Raw genomic sequence first — 16,521 nt, 5'->3', positions numbered from 1 at the left:
GAAGGGGTAAAGGAGATGGGAGGTCAGCCAGAAGAGAAAATTATTCCAAGTCCAAGGAGAAGTACAAAAAGGCCAGTATGGATGTAATAATGGTGAAGTATTCTTATTAGAAGTATTCTCGTCTTATTAGATGAGCTGGAAAGGGTGGGTACGTACCAAGTCAAAAAGGGCCTATTAGGCTGAGGGTTTGGGACATTATTTTAAGGGGAATGGAAAATCATCAAAGTGTTTGAGGCAGGAGAGTGGCATGTCCACCCTTGCATTTTAGAAGATCACTTCCAGCTGCTAAGTGGAGAATAGATAGAGCAAAATTGGCAGTGTGGGGACCAGTTAGGAGGCAATTGATGTTCTAGGTAGCAGATGATTATAGTGGTAGGAGTAGGAATGGAGAAAGTTGCATAGGTTTAATAAATATTCAGTAGGTAGAATTCACGAAAAGTGATCAATCAATTGATTGGCTATGGAATAAAGAGATGACATCCAGATTTCTGCTGGAGCAAATGAAAAAATCCAGAAATATCACCAGTTTACAAAGCAGAACACTTGTCTTCCCACCCCATTGAATAGGGTGGCTGCAATATTCAGGAAAATCTCTTCTGATAACCAGAGGCACACAGATAGTCGGGGGTTGGGGGAGGGTGGAGAAAGGAGTCTAATTAGCTAAGATGTAAAAAGGAAATTGTACAGTTCACATGTAATGCATGCGAAGACACACACAGTCTTCATGAATCCCTGATCTCTTCCTAGGTTTGCAGAGCTTCCTGATCAATGGGGAGTCAACCTGTGTCCTTCATTCTTCCTCTCTCTATTGTATCTCTTCCCCACTTCTGATGTTCTCCACGACCTAGGAGCAACCGGTAGCCTATGAATTGCCTTAGATGCTCAGTGTGTGGTTCTGACCAATGTAGGTCCCTCTGAGGCAGCAATCTTTTAAAATCATTACCTTGGATCTATTTAGGAAAAACTTGAATTAGAAGCAGATCTATCCAGAGTCACTTATCAAGAGTACTGGCTTTATCCTATTTGGATTAATAGACCATCCATTTAGCATTACCAGGCAGTTGGCACCATATATGAGAGAATAGATCTTTCATCTCAATTAGCAGCAAAACACTTAATGAAGCAAAGGCAGCCTTTTCTACCACTACATATAAGTATTGCTTTGATATTGCAATCTTTCTTGTAGTTGATTCAATAAACCCTCTTTTTTCTGGGTGTTGTTATCATTTGAAAATCTATAAGGAGTAAAATCTTTCCAGATTAATGGAATTCATAAGTCACATGCTAGGCCTGGCAAGGGCTTGCTCGATACCCTTCTTCAACAGGACTATTCTAATACATTCCCAGGAAGAGCATATAGGGTGAGAAGAGAAAAGGATCCAGGCCTGAACCCTAGGAGGACCAGTATTTGGGGAGCCAGCAGAGGAGAAAAAGGCTAAGAAGAAAACTGAGAAGAAACAGTAAGAGAAGAATCAGCAGAGAGTAATGTCATGGAAGAAATCCAAGGGAGGAAAGACTTTCAAGAAGGAAGAAGTGGTCAACAGCATCAAATGCAGCAAAGATTTCCAATAAGTTCAAGGCAAAAAAGTATCCTTTGAATTTGGCAACATTGAAGGCCTGGATCCCCATGATATGATCTGTGTCAGCAGAAAATGAGGGCAGAAGCCACAGTGCCGTGAATTGAACAAATGAAAATGAGGAAGTAGAATAAGTGCAGACCTTCCTTTTGAGAAATTTGTAAGGAAGAATAGACTGTGGTGAAGAGTGATCTGAAGTTAAAGATTCTGGTTTTGTCTCTTTTTTTTAAGATGATAGAGACTTAAACATAGATATCAACTACAAAAAGATACCAGTAGAGAAGATGAATTTGAAAATAAAAAAGATGATGAGAGATGGAGGGAGATCCTGGAGGCAACAAGAGGAGGTAGGATCAAGGGCTTATGGAGAAGAATCAGACACCTTAACTTTATATGCTGACAGGAAAGGGGAGAGGGCAAGGGTATAGGTAGGGTAATTAATAAAGTGGAGCAGGAAAGAGGTTGAGGGGTATCGTGCCCAGTGATATCAACATTTTCAAAGTCTTTAGCTGAGGAAGGGAAGAAGTTTGGTTGGAGAACAAGAAAAACCATACAAGGTAGGTATTATCCTGTAGTGAACATGTCATTTTTGTTGTTAATCTGCACAGCATGCGCACCCCCCCCTTCTTATTGGTAATAGCACATAAGTGTTCTTTAAAGATCCATCCCGCCCCACTCTAAGTCTATGTGGTTCAGACAGGAATCACCCCAGTCTCATACACACATCAGTGGCTAGGTTCCTAACCCATCATCAGGTCAAAGTGATCAGTTCAGAAATGGGCACATGATGAAATCAGATCCAGGAATTTTCCTGCAACCGTTGGGCAAGAGGTGCTCATAGAAGGCAAACCTGGTGGACATCCTGCCACCAGGAAAGAGCCTGCCTGAGAACAAAACCAACTCAAAGAAAGCAGAGCTAAGGGGTGGAGAGAGACAAATGCCTGGTAACATCATTTTAACATATATATTTACCTCTGCCTAAATTCACATAAGTCAGTAAATTTCCTTTGTACTTAACATTAATTTGAGTTGGGTTTTATTACTTGCAACCAAGAGTTATGCTGAATCTGTGTGGCAGATATTGCCTGCCAGAACTCATCCCCACACCCACTCTTCTCTAACCTCCCCTGGAAAGGGCTGGAAATCTGAAAACCACATTTCTCAGATGCCTTTGTCACTTCGTTCCAGTTAGGTTCCGCCAGTGGGAACCATCACATGAGGAAGGGAGAGGTCCTCCTGCTCTTGGCGGTGCCTCTGGCAACAGCAGCAGCAGTGCTTGCTGCCTAGCAAAAGCGGAAGTGGTTCCAGGAGCATCAGCAGTACAAACTGCAGGTGCATTAGCAGCTAGTGCAGATTTGTGGGTTCCGGCTCCTTGATCTTTGGGCTCCCCTCTTCTCCCTTTTGCTCCTCGAAACCAAGATTAGTGGTAGTTTCCTGGTCTCTGGGTAACTCTGCTTTCCTTTTTATGTTTCTCCAGACTTCCCTTACAACTTTGTTGTTGTTGTTGTTGTTTTTAAGTAAGCTCTGCACCCAACGTGGGGCTTGAACTTACGACCCTGAGATGGAGCGTTGCATGCTCTACGGACTGAGTCAGCCAGGCACCCCCCTCCCTTACGACTTTGTAACAAATTCTTTGCATTAAATCCTTCTCTACTTGGAATATCTGGAGTGATTTCTGTATACTTACTGAACAGGCATTGATACAATACACATTTCTATTTGGCATACACACACATACACCACTCACAAGGCTCAGAGAGGCTGTTTCTCAAATATACAGAATTAGTAATTGGCCTACCTAGCTGGGATTGGAATTCGGACATGTCTGATTCTAAAGTTCTCACTCTTTCTCTACCTAACGTTGGCTTTTGTATTTCTTTTGTTTTCCTTTTTTATGGCTTGATTAAATAGACATTAAAGGGGACAGAAATAAAAGTATTGTGCATTTTTTTAAAAGATTTTATTTATTTATTTGACAGAGAGAGACACAGCAAGAGAGGGAAGACAAGCAGGGGGAGTGGGAGAGGGAGAAGCAGATTCCCCGCTGAGCAGGGAGCCCGATGCGGGGCTCAATCCCAGGACCTGGGATCATGACCTGAGCCGAAGGCAGATGCTTAACGACTAAGCCACCCAGGAGCCCCGAAATAAAAGTATTATTAAGAAAGTTGTTCAGGTGATTGACCTTGATGTTCAATTTGGGTAGGAAAAGAATGGCTTTGTGACAATGGAGGACTGGGAGATAATAAAGGGCTCAAACATCTCTAAAGGCAAGGAGCTGGAGGAGAATGAAGTTGTGCAGGAGGCAGAAGGATAAAGATAAGAAGTTGTGGTTACAAGTGGGATGGAACTTAAGGAAATTTTTCACAGGTGGAGCAATTGTGAATAATCACTAGAGTTAGAGTTTGGTCATACTAATTGGATGGCTTCACCAACTGAGAGAACATAGTCAAGAGGTTGGTAGATGATAGCCATAAGAATTGTATGGCTCATTTGCATGATGCCAAAGAAGGAGAAATTTAACCTGCATAGAAAGAGGAAGAGAAATGGTACAGATGTGTATGGGAGTCATGCTAAAGCTAATACCGTTGCCCATCTATTGGGACAGCTATAGGGAAAGGAGGAGGGACCCTCGTGCAGAGCTTGATCTCAGTTAAAGCTGGAGATAGATAGAGCGTGTAAAGAATATAGAGAAGCTTATTAACCATGGAGTGAATTACAAGAGGTACCATGGGAAGTTTGGGAAGGAGAGGTGCAATTATGAATGGGGAAAGGAGCCGTGGAGCCGTTTGGAGGTGAGGTTTCTCACTTTCCCTCACCCCTCTATCCAATCTATCAGCAAGTCCTATAGACTGTCTTCTAAATATTTTTTGGTGCAATTTCTTTATTTTTTAATTTAAATTCAGTTAATTAACATATAGTGTATTATTAGTTTCAGAGGTAGAGTTCAGTGATTCATATACATTCATTGTATATAACACCCAGTGCTCATTATATCACGTGCCCTCCTTAATACCCATCACCCAGTTACCCCATCCTCCCACCCCCCACCCTCCACAACCCTCAGTTTGTTTCCTATGGTTAAGAGTCTCTTAAGGTTTGTCTCCCTCTCTGATTACGTCTTCTAAATATTTTTAATCTGCCTTTTTCTCTTCATCTCCATTGCCACCCAGTGCCCAGGCCTTTGTGGTTTACCACCTGGGCCACAGTGCCAACCTCCTCAGTGGTCTCCTCGCATCCACTGTGGCCTCCTTTCACTCAGTATCCTCTCTGCCACAGTCAGAGTAATCTCTAAAATACAAACTTCAGCATGCCATGCCCATGTCTAAAATCCCTTAGTAGGTCTTCATTGCCCCAAATACAGACAAAATCCATGCTTCTCAGCCTGACATGAGCTGACAAGCCCCTGCCTCCTTCTCCAACCTCATCTCCCACCAGCCCCTCACTCAGCCCTCCTAAGTAACTGTGGTTCCCAATCCTGGCTATTTCATCTACTCTGGCTTTTTTTTGCTCAGGTCGCTTCCTTTGCCTATAATGTTCCTGGCATGGTAGTGCATAGTAGTTAGTGAATATATATTTGCTAAAGGACTTCCATACATTCTACTCATCTTTTAAAATTCAGATTAAGTGTTATGTGTGAAGCCTTTCCTAACTCCTCCATCCCAGGTATTGCTGATTCAACTTTCCTTTGTATATAGGCTCTTCCACCTTAATATCTATCTCACTTTATTGCATTTATGTAATGCCTTGTCTGGGGTCCCCTCTTGACTCTAATGTAGAGTTGGAGGTTCTTGAGGGCAGGGATTGTGTGATTCATTGAATGACCTATTGTTCTGCACCTAGGAGGTGCTGAGTGGATGAAAGAAGCATGAGTGGGACCTTTTCTGGGAGTTCCTTGGAGACAAACTAGAGGCTTCCCTGTAACAGAGCAGGTAGGAGAAGAGAAGAAAGAAGAGACTTAAATTTCCTCTTTCGATAGAGAGGAGGAAGTTAATCTTGAGTACCAGAGTTGCTGGATAACTGTTTAGACACCTCCAAGCTCTCTGGCATGATGCAGTGATGGCCCCAGATGTAGCACATTGACTGAATAAGGCCCAGACCTGAGACTCTGGCCTTATCCCCACCTCTCAGACTGAAGGAGGAACACCCAGCCCTCTGATAATCATCTAGACTCCATCAGGGATGAAGGGGAAAGCTCAAGATACTTCTTGGGAGTGGACCCCACAGCTCTGGTGCTTCACCCCTAACCTCTATCCCCAGCCATAGCCAACCTCAAGCCCTGGGTGCATCCTGATCTAAGAAGCCCAGATTCATCTTCTGTCCTCCCTCCCAGCCATTGAGGCTGGTGAAGGAACCTTAGGCAGTTCTCCTGGTCCAGTGGGACCTGGTGCCTGTCAGAAACCACTCTATGGCCTGGCCTCCCAGTACAAAGCCCTGTGTGGCAGTTGGAGCTTGTCAGTCTACTCTTCTACCCACCAAATTCCCACAAAGCAAGGGGCCACCAGGTCAGGAGGGGTTGGCCTTAAACCAGATGAGGCCGTGGTCCAGAGTGTGAGTCTACTTCTGGGAATTTTCCCCTCAGCCCTTCCCTCCCTTGCTTCCCACAGCCTCATCTGAACTTGACAGCCCCCAAAGAGATATTACTAGCTTCTCAATTCAAAGAAAGAAATGAGATTGTTCCAAAACCAGGGCCCCTTGAGTCCAGCAAAGAAGCACTCTGGCTTTATTGTGAGGAAAACAGGGAGAAGGAGCTGGGCCAGACTCATCTCAAGAGACCTCCTCTCAATGATTGCAACCCAGGATGCTCCCCACTTTCTGGGGCTGGGGAAGGGTCTTGGCTGTGCTCAGTTTCTCTGCGTCACTGTAGCAGTACAGATCGGAGCCATGGATGAGGTACAAGCCAGGACCATTGGCAGAACATGAATGGGGGCCGAGGGACTTCTCCACACACAGGGCCCCGTCAACCTTCTCATGGGGCCAAGGAAGCTCTGTCCACGTGGCTTGAAGTCCTAACTTCAGGTCCAGCCACCACAGCTTCCGTCCTGGAAAGAAGGCACCAGACAAAACATAGCTTCCACATCATGGGATCCTCACCTTACCCTTCCCCAAGCCCTGACGGGGATCTACGCCATGGAGAAGTACCAGAACAAGCCACCATGCAGTATCCAGATGCCCCTCACCTGCCATAATGTGGAGCCGAGAAGTCCCAGGACAAGTAAAGGCTGCATCCACAGCCTCAAGGTTGATCCCATGAGGGCTCCTAAATTCCTTCTCCAGCCTCTTTGGATAACCATCTACTAGAGTATAGCCTCCCTTTGTCAGGAAGATATATACCTGAGTGCCCTGGAGGACAAAGGACGTTACTCAGCATAGAGCTGGATACGCTCCCAGTCCCCATTTCAAGCCTCTCTCCCAACACATACCTGGATTAGGTAGACTTTATCGTCCCAGGAAAAGGCAGCATCCACTGTTGAAGGACCCTGGGGCCACTGATGGGCAATGGGCCAACTGTGCCACCCATCCCGGCTAGTGTCCAGACGCCAATAGTGGGACCCTGTGGGGTATCAGAGGTACCTCTAGTGCTGATGGGATAGGCAAGTAACAGGTGCAGGGATAGGTCCTGAGAGGGAGGACAGAATACATCCAGAGGCCAAGAGGGAAGAGGCCAGGTGAGAGGAGATAGAGCAGGACTTGATCAGCAAAGTTGGGCCTGGTGACCTGATTGGAGCTGGAGTCACTAGGGCCTGACAGAAGGGCAAGCATGGAGAACAGTGGCTAAGGTGCCAAGTGAGGCCAATGTCATGGGGTTTGGCAGTGGCTCCCTATGCATCTCAGACATCCATGTACAGAGATACTATAGACAATGAGGGACAGTGACCAAAAATTAAAAGAGAAGCACCACAGCATGCTCCCACCAAGTGTTCTCATTCTGGCTGTGTTCTCTAATTCCCTTGAGGTGGCAGGAGAATGAGGGAGGAGCCAGACATGCCCTAATTTTCTTCTCCCCTTCTCATAACAATTTATTAATGGAATTGTCTAAGTTCCCATTTACCTTTCCTTCCTTAACCACTTCATGTATACTTGTTTCCTCCTCCACTGAAACTGTATTTTTCAAGGTCGTCAGTGTCCTCCAACTTGCAAATCTAATCGTCACTTCTCTGTCTCCATCCTGCTCCACCTCTCAGTAGCATTTGACTGCTCACGACTCTCTTCTTGAAATATCTTTTTTTGGATCTTGGCTTCTGTGATACCAGCCTCTTCCAGTGTTCCTCTTATTTTTTTTTTACTACCCTTCTCTTTAGCCTGGTATCTTATATTGGAATCCTCTAGTTTGGGCCTCTTCACTACCTACACTCACTTTTTTGGTGATTTCACCTAGTCTAGGGCTTTAAATACCATCTATATGCTGATGACTTTGGATCTGTTCTTTTCAGCTTTCATGGACCTCTCCTTTGGGCATCAGGCTCAAACTTAACTGCCTACCCAATATGTCCATTTGGGGCCATTAGGCACCAAAACCCTACAATGTCCAAGCTGATGTCTGCTCCTTGCCAAACATACACACACACACACACACACACACACACACACACACACCTACTCTTTCCCTAATCTTTCCCAATTTTAGAAAAAGGAACCACCAGTCACCCAGTTGCCTAGTCCCAAAAAGCTAAGTCATTCTTAAGACCTCTCTTTTTCATTCCCCACTCCAACCAATATTCAATCCATTGGTTAATGCTGTCACCTCGACCTCGATCTCCAAGATGACTCCTCACCACCTCTGTTTGCTTTAATCCTAGTCCAAGCTGTCATTGCCTCTAAGCCAGACAACTGCAAGAACTACTATACTTACTGGATGCCCTGCTTACACCATTGTGTCTCTTATGACTTGTGTGCTCCAGGATGATCTTTAAAAAATAAGTGAGAACATATCACAGCCCTGCTCAAGACCCCCTCCTGGCTTTCTTTCATAGTTGAAAATCCTTACCAGGCATATGTAATCTGGCCCCTGTCTCCCTTTTTCAAGGCACTCACCTGCTCTTTCATTGTTCTCTAGCCACTCTGGCCTTCTTTCCTGATTCCTCAAAGTATTTGCTATCCATCCTCTCTAAAATGCTTTTCGCCTAGTGCTTTATGTACCTAATGCTTAAAAAAAAAAAAAAGTTTTTATTTAAATTCAATTTAGTTAATGTACATTGTGTTATTAGTTTCAGGGGTAGAATTTAGTGATTCATCAGTTGCATACAACACTCAGTGCTCATTACATCAAGTGCCCTCCTTAATGCCCATCACCCAGTTACTCTATCCCCCTCATCCCCCTCCCCTCCAGCAACCCTCAGTTTGTTTCCTATAGTTAAGAGTCTCTTGGGACACCTGGGTGGCTCAGTCAGTTAAGCATCTGCCTTCAGCTCAGGTCATGATCCCAGAGTCCTGGGATCAAGTCCCTCATCGGGCTCCTTGCTCAGCGGGGAGCCTGCTTCTTGCTCTTGTGCTTCCCCCTGCTTGTGCTCTCTCTTGCTCTCTCTCTCTGACAAATAAATAAATAAAATCTCAAATTGCTTGCCTCCAAAAAAAAAAAGAGAGAGAGTCTCTTATGGTTTGCCTCCCTCTCTGATTTCATCTTATTTACCTAATGCCTTTTTATTACTGAAATCTCAGCTCAAAAAGCATCTCTTCAAAGAAGGGGCCCCTCACTTCCCTCAACTCTATCTCATTATCTTGTCTTAATTTCTTCACAGCTTTTTTTGACACCTAACATTTTTTATTTTATATTTCAAAACATCAACAATTTTTAAAATCCATTTATACCAGCTCCAAATGGTATTTGAGGATAAGAAACATCCTGATGTTCCCAGAACACTTCACAACTACCTAAAAGTATCTCTTCTTTCTCTTTTTTTTTTTTTTGAGACGTTTCATTTTTTACTCACACATTTAAAAGCAATAAGAAATATTTTTAAATATCTCAGTGCAGATACATTTTCGACTTCAAATCACCTTACTGCGTTCACATCAGCCTCCCAACTCTTCTTTCTCTTTCTTATTGTCCTCTCTCCCTCTATCAGGCTCTATGAGGGCATGTCTGCCATTGTTGGCTACTGTATCCCAGTACTTAGAACTACATCCAGTGCTTCTCAGGTGCTCAATAAATATTTGTTGCATAAATAGCTGATGTTCTCACTATAGCCACAAGTTCCCTTTATAGCTGTTTACTGGGCATATCATAGTGACTACATATCCACCTTCACCTCCTCTTGAAACTACCCCTATTTTGAGAATGAGCTGTGGTGCTCTTTGTGCAGAGGAAATAAGTGATGAACCCCTGATGCATCACCAGGTAAGGCACAGACTGACCAGTAACCACTTCAGTGTGGTGTAGAATAAAAATATGGGCTGGGTCAGTCAGATTTCCTCTCTGGCAACCTGACTCGGAAAAGAGAGCAACAGAGGCAGTTCCCAGTTGGACCTGAGGCTGAAAGATCATGAATAGGAGAAGGGAGAGGGCATGATGGGCCTTGTGCAAGCCAACATTGTGAAAAAGCAGAAAGAATGGGTAAGAAGCTAGGAGGCAGAGAAAAGAGAAAGATATATCAGAGAAGGGAGAGGACCAGCCCTATGCTGAGTAGCTGGGTCCCACTAGTGTTGTCACCAAGGTGGTGAGTTCTCCCCTCAGCTGGGGATTTTTAACGTAACAGGGTTCTCGCATCAGCTAGGAAACATATCTAATACTTTTGATTTAGGAGTTCAGTTGCATTCTATTCCTGGCCACATGGCCTGGAGGTTCTGTGATCTCTCCATGGCTGGGTATTCTCTCTACATCTTTATGTGGTCCCTGTGGCCCTGTTTTCTCAGTATCTCTACCTACCTACCTACCTACCTCTCTCTCTGTCTCACTTTTTCTGTCTGTCCTCCCAGTGGTCCCATGCTCTCACCATAGCTGCATGTTCTGATAATTATGTGTTCTTACTATGGCATATATTCTCATTGTAAGTCTATATTTTCACAGCAGGTATGTGTTTCATCATGGATGAATGTTCTCATTACAACATGCATTCCTGTTGTAGGGATATACTCTCCTCATGACTGTGTCTTTTTATTATAGCTTGGTAGTTATATCTGATCAGATTTGTCCAGGGGTTAGGAGCAAAAAAGGATTTTCACTGTTCTATGTTCTCACCACTATTTTACATTTGTATCTGATCATACATATGTCTTAGGCTGAGTATTGTTTACTCCTTCTCTTGGAGCTATTCTCAAGGGTGGATCAAGACTCATCACTATCTGCCTGACTAACACCAGAACATCCCTAGGTATGGCTTTACCAATTAATGCCACAGGTCTGGAGAGGGGTATCTCTCTGGTCACTAAGAGTGAAAATGTCCTCAGGCCAGCAAATCTATCTCCTAAAGGTCTAAGGGACCCAAAATTTCTTGGCTGGTTCTCAGCAATAGGAACATCTCATCCCCAGGTAATGCTGTGCCCAGAAGCCTGAGCTAAGAACGAAGAGGCACTTGGAAAAAGATGGAGCTCCTAAGGATATGCTTAAGGGGAGCTAGAGGACCTGGCAAGACATGCAAGAGCAAAGGGAATATGAGGAGTCCTAGGGACATAAAGAGGGCACAGACCCGAGAGTAGACAGTACTGTGAGGTAAACAGGTAGATGAAATTAGAGGCCTGGGCAATGAGAGACAAAGTTGAACAATATGCATCAGAGGAGATGAGGGATAAAAAACTGCATGCCGAGGATGCTAAGGATGGGATTCAAGGGGACAAAATAAGGCATGCAGTGATGAAAACGGAGGAAGTCTATCAGCGATGGGGGACACATGGAAGAGACAGGAGGGGTGGAGGGCAGAAGTGGGGGCGTCAGGAGGCATCTCTCACCACTGAAGGCATATGTGGCACCATGGTTGTCAGTCAGCAGTGCAGACAAGGCTAGATATGGGCTACAGCGCATATCCCCACGGCCATGATGGGTGTCATTCCCATGGCCCGTCCTATTCCTGTGTCCATGGCCTGGGGAGAGAAATAGGTGAGGGGGAACACAGAGGGAGGCCAGAGGTCAGAATGAAGTCCGAGGGGCGCCTGGGTGGCTCAGTTGGTTAAGCGACTGCCTTCGGCTCAGGTCATGATCCTGGAGTCCCTGGATCGAGTCCCGCATCGGGCTCCCTGCTCGGCAGGGAGTCTGCTTCTCCCTCTGACCCTCCTCCCTCTCATGCTCTCTGTATCTCATTCTCTCTGTCTCAAATAAATAAATAAAATCTTTAAAAAAAAAAAAAAAAAAAAAGAATGAAGTCCGAGGTGGGAGAGACAGCTAGGGTTAGTGGGGATGTAGACTTCTTCCATAGCAGGACAACTGGGAAGGTCCAGAATGGAGACTGGGCTAGGGCAAGGGCCAAGTGCTATACCACAGAATTAAGGTAGGAGCTAGGGTATGTGGGGTCTGCAAACTCAGGGAAGGTAGATGAATTCCAGCAGATTTCAGGGGCCGGGGCTTTCTCACCTCTGCCAGGGCAGGGTATGAAGTAGTCTCGAACATCCAGAGGGTACTTGGGAAGCACCTCTCCCGTGACGGGGTGGAAGCGCAGGAACTGGTTACCCCGGAAGCAGTAGTAGTGGCTGAGCCACTGCAGGGCAGAGGAGCATTCCCCAACAGCTGGCCAAGAGCGCTCCTTTTTGGTTCCCGTAGCCAAGTCCCAGAACCACGTTTGGTTACCTTTGTCCAGTCAATCAACAAACATTCAGTGAGGCCAGGCTATGCCCTCCCTTATGCTAGCATTGGGCTCCATAATGGGCCAGATATGGTCCTGGCTCCATGGAACTCACAGCCCAGCAGGGAAACAGTTGAAGAGAGTGATCATATAATAAAATTCAGCAGGAAAATGCATATGATTGGCTCAGCAAGTGCAGTGAGGAGAGACAGGGAAAGGTTTCCAGAGGTGATAGTTAAACTAATACCTGAAGCAGGAATCACAAGGCAGAGAAGAGGAGGAGATGGAACTCTGAAGGAGGAGAGGAAAGTCTGAAGCTTGAAGCAAATGAGGTGTACAGGGAACAGCATAGAGTCTCTGGAACTTCATACTCAAGGTAAAGGCATGATGAGTGTCAAGGCTGGAGGGTCAGTAGGAACTTGGTCATGGAGAACCTTGTACATAAGACTAAGGAACATAGATTTATCCTAAGGACCATGGGGAACAGTGAAGAACTTTTAGCGGAATTACACCCAGCTACCTCACCCAGGGTGACCTCCTCTCCTTTCCCTATTTGACCTCTAGACCATAACCAGCTTCTCTATTTCTTCCCTTCCTTGGGAAGCCACATGGTGCTCCAACACCACCACCATCCCTGCCACGACCTCAATCACCACCAACCCAGCATCACTCCAGGCTCTCTTATTCCAGCCTGCGCTGACCTTTGAAGAAGAGGACACCCTCCACTTTGCATTCCCCACGGTGACATTCCACAGCTGCATCCACCGGTGATGGGATTCCAGGAAACTCTTCTTGGAGCAACTTCGGATAGCCTTTCTCCTTCTCAGGAGGATACACCCAGATTTTGTCTCCCTGCATACAAGTTACTCTATTTTTAACTGTGGACCCCACATACTGCCACCTGCATTCACACATAACATCTTTGATCTATTGCATTTATACAGTATCCTCCCCCCCACCCCCACCCCGCGGCCCTACACACTTTCAATCCACCTGTGGACGACAATGTGCTGCCCCTTGTACAAACACATACTCTTAGTTTGTGCAAATCCTGCCACTATTGCTATAGCACATGCACACATCTGACCACTCCCGTGACACACTTATCTGTAATACCGTTAGTCTTGGCAAACACATCCACAAATAGTCATCCTGCAATCATCCATCCATTCATATATTCATTTGTTCGTCTATTTATTCATCCATTCACTCAAGAAACAGTTGCTGAGTGACTACTATATGCCAGATATTGTGAAAGGCACTGGAGATAAAGGGATGACAAGACTGTCTCTGCCTTCAAGGAGTTCACTATAGAAAAGCAGAAAGGTTCCTACAATCCTAGCCATGCAACCACCAAAGTGGAAACATGTGAAGTGCATTGGGAATATAAGGGGCGTGCTTAAGCCTACACAGAGAATTCCTGGAAGGCTTCACAGAGGAGGAAGCATTGGGGCCAAGAGTTGAAAACTGAGTAGGAATTCAGTGGGACAATTGTGGAAAGGGTGTTACCAGCAGAGGGAGCAGCAGGTGCAGAGCATGCTCAGAGAATTACAGGTAGTCTCCTGTAGGTGGCACACAGTGAATGTGCTGGGGGAGGAGATAAAGACTGGAAAGACAACCAAAGGCCAGATCTCAAGACCCACGCGTACCTGACTTGCAGGAATTAGCACAGGGTGGTACCACTTAATGAAATAGGGGACACAGCATAAAGGGTGGGTTTGTAAGAAAGATACTAAACTCAGTTTGGGGGATACTGAATTTGAGGTACCCACAGAACATCTAAGCCAAAGATACCTGCCAGGAAATTGGAAAGAGATAGCTGGAGCTCTGGGAGAGATCCAGATCTGGTGCCCACAGCATAGGGAGTCCTCAGAGCCGTGGCAGCGGTTGAGATCATGCAGAGAGGGTGTTTTGAAGGGCTGGGACAGATCTCCAAGGAACATTCAGGGACTGGCTGAGGACGGGAAGCTGGAAAACAGCAGGAAAGAGGCAGGAGGGGACAGAAAGCTGGCAGTGAGGGCTGCCCTAAGCACACAGAGCCTTGTACAAATTAGGAGAAGGCGCGCTTCCTCTACGCAGACACAGCCTGGGCCAGGACATGGGACTTGGTGAGCACAGCAGGCTGGACTTCATCTTCCCCTCACCCCTCGGCCAGGTGCCATTGTTATGAACAGCCTGGTCACCATACGAAGAGTCCGTGAGGCAGAGTCATGGAGACCAAGGGAAAAAATTACCAGGAAGGAAAGGTTGGCCAACAGCATGAGCAGTAGCAGAGAGGTCTGGACAAAGATTGGGCCTGAAGGATAGCCACTGGGTGCTGTGCTTGCCAGGCCCACATGCACATACACTCCCTCAGCTTGAGCTTTTTCAGGAAAGGAAGGCACAGGGGGAGGAAGCCTGGAACCTACTACTGTAAGGAGTCCATGTTAGGGTCACCTGAGGGAGGGTCTCTAGTGTCCATTCCAGCACTTCCCGGCCCAGCCCTGACCTCGGCCCAGCAGTACCTTGATCAGGAAGACACTGTTGTGACCACGGCGGAATGCGGCATCCACGGGGCTGGTGAAATTCTTCCACCTCTCTGAGATTAACTCCCGGACCCATGTGTGACTCTTCCACACAAACTCCCCTGAAAAACACACACTCACTGAAGGACGCAGAACAAACTTTTGGCCGCTGAGATAGTTACAGAGAAGCTGTGGGTGATGCCCTCAGATAATTCCTAAGATCTCCCACAGACAGATACACCCTCGGAGAATAGGACCAGGTCTGCCGTCCCAAATGCCCCAACCCCAGCCCCTCCTACCTTTAAAAAACAGCATGGCCCCATGTTCATCCAGGGTGGTAGCATCAAAGCTCCAGCCATCCAAGCAGAGTTCTGGGGTGGGGGTGGGGAGATGCAAGTAAAAGACCAGTCAGGTAATATAACGCAGAGACACAGCCGGACAGACAGACTCAGGGAGTCAGGGCCTCACCGGTCACGTCTGGTTTCACTCTGGTCTCACTCCCACCTTTGGTCCTGTTCCCAGGGGTACCGTCCCTAGAGAGAAGACAGATGGTTGTCTGGATCCACTGGGCCCAATCCCTCTCCCTTAGCTCCTGTCTTCAAACTTGCCCCGGCCTAAAAACTGGCCCTATGCTACTCTAGCCCAGTCCCCAGTCCTTCCCCAGCTCCAGCTTTACTCACAGAGGAAGAGGGTGGGCAACAGCCAGAGACCACCACAGGCCCAACAACCCCAGTGCAATGGGTGTTCCCCATGCCCGAGCCATGCTGAGATGCCACAGGACAGCTCTGGGCACCTGGCTCAGTTCCCTATATAGAGATGGTGGCAGCACCACCCCCACCACAAGCCTGCTGATAGTCCAAGTCCTGTCTCTCAGAACTATGCCAATATTGGATGATTACGTCAGTGCAAATAAGGTCAGGGTCTGGACAGAAATCTGAGTCCAGGACTAACTCTTCCCGGCAAGAGGCCCCATCCCCCTTCAATGACTTTTGAGCGGTAACTAGCCCATGCCACTGAAGCCCACCTGTGACTCTCATCGCCTTGATGACGGGTCAAGGAAGGATGTAGATTAATTGAGGATCACCTTTCTGTGGTTGGATTTACCTCTACAATGTGGGAGGAGAGAAGCAGAGGAAACTACCATTTTTGTGTACTAAGTGTCGAGCCATGCTCTAAGACAGCTAAAGTCACTGATACTTACATCTATTTAGCAAACACACTTAGAAATACTCAGAGAACAGCTTTTTCCAAGCTTCATCAAGGGTCTTTCTGGGGCATTCCCAAACCCCTTCAGCTTTGCCCTTGATGGGTCAATTATATTTCACTGTCGCCAAATGTCCAAGTCCCACCCCCGGCCCCAGCCCTGCTAGCAAAGTACTTAGAAAAATCACCTGGGAGGGAAAGGCTGAATGGGGCAGAAAGAGGTGTCTCTCTCTTGCATATTGCATTTCTAGTAATTACTCTTTCTTGGTAATTTCCACCTTAAGGGAAAAGTGCTTTATTTACCCATCACAGAATAAACAGAACTGTAACTGGGGTTTCACAATATTTACTGCTGAGTCTTGCCTAAATGCTTTCTCAATGAAGCCTTTCTTGACCACCTTATCTAGCCATTTCCGACACTTGCATAATTCCTTCATGTCACTTATTAAAGTGTGAAATTATTTCATCTACTTATTTGTTGCTTTTTTTTTCTTTGTTTTGCCCATCTTGTTTACCATTACATTCTCT

At 46.2% G+C, this 16,521-nt stretch overlaps 1 protein-coding gene across 1 annotated transcript; it reads right to left on the bottom strand.

Annotated features, from left to right (window-relative positions):
* Positions 1-6,279: 6,279 nt before the first annotated feature.
* HPX (hemopexin) lies at positions 6,280-15,656 on the bottom strand. Its single transcript, XM_021685705.1, has 10 exons — positions 15,471-15,656; positions 15,259-15,323; positions 15,090-15,161; positions 14,791-14,912; positions 12,988-13,138; positions 12,079-12,291; positions 11,460-11,591; positions 6,998-7,128; positions 6,755-6,917; positions 6,280-6,616 (listed from the first exon to the last, which is right to left on the bottom strand). The coding sequence occupies exons 1-10, from the start codon at positions 15,551-15,553 to the stop codon at positions 6,357-6,359; spliced, it is 1,392 nt and encodes a 463-aa protein (XP_021541380.1). The 5' UTR covers positions 15,554-15,656; the 3' UTR covers positions 6,280-6,356.
* Between the last annotated feature and the right edge of the window lie 865 nt (positions 15,657-16,521).

The sequence above is a fragment of the Neomonachus schauinslandi genome, chromosome 11, assembly GCF_002201575.2.
Source record: "Neomonachus schauinslandi chromosome 11, ASM220157v2, whole genome shotgun sequence".
Classification (NCBI taxonomy): domain Eukaryota; kingdom Metazoa; phylum Chordata; class Mammalia; order Carnivora; family Phocidae; genus Neomonachus; species Neomonachus schauinslandi.
The sequence above is the reverse complement of the archived record's forward strand: the minus strand, read 5'-3'. Positions and strand labels throughout refer to the sequence as shown.

Bases quoted from the DNA above. Each gene is read 5' to 3' on its own strand.
- HPX (XM_021685705.1), bottom strand. From the start codon at position 15,553: ATGGCTCGGGCATGGGGAACACCCATTGCACTGGGGTTGTTGGGCCTG. The intron at 7,129-11,459 runs GTGAGAGATGCC...GATACCCCACAG, and splicing joins TGCCACATATGCCTTCAGTG to GGTCCCACTATTGGCGTCTG. The intron at 6,918-6,997 runs GTATGTGTTGGG...TTTGTCCTCCAG, and splicing joins ATAAAGTCTACCTAATCCAG to GGCACTCAGGTATATATCTT.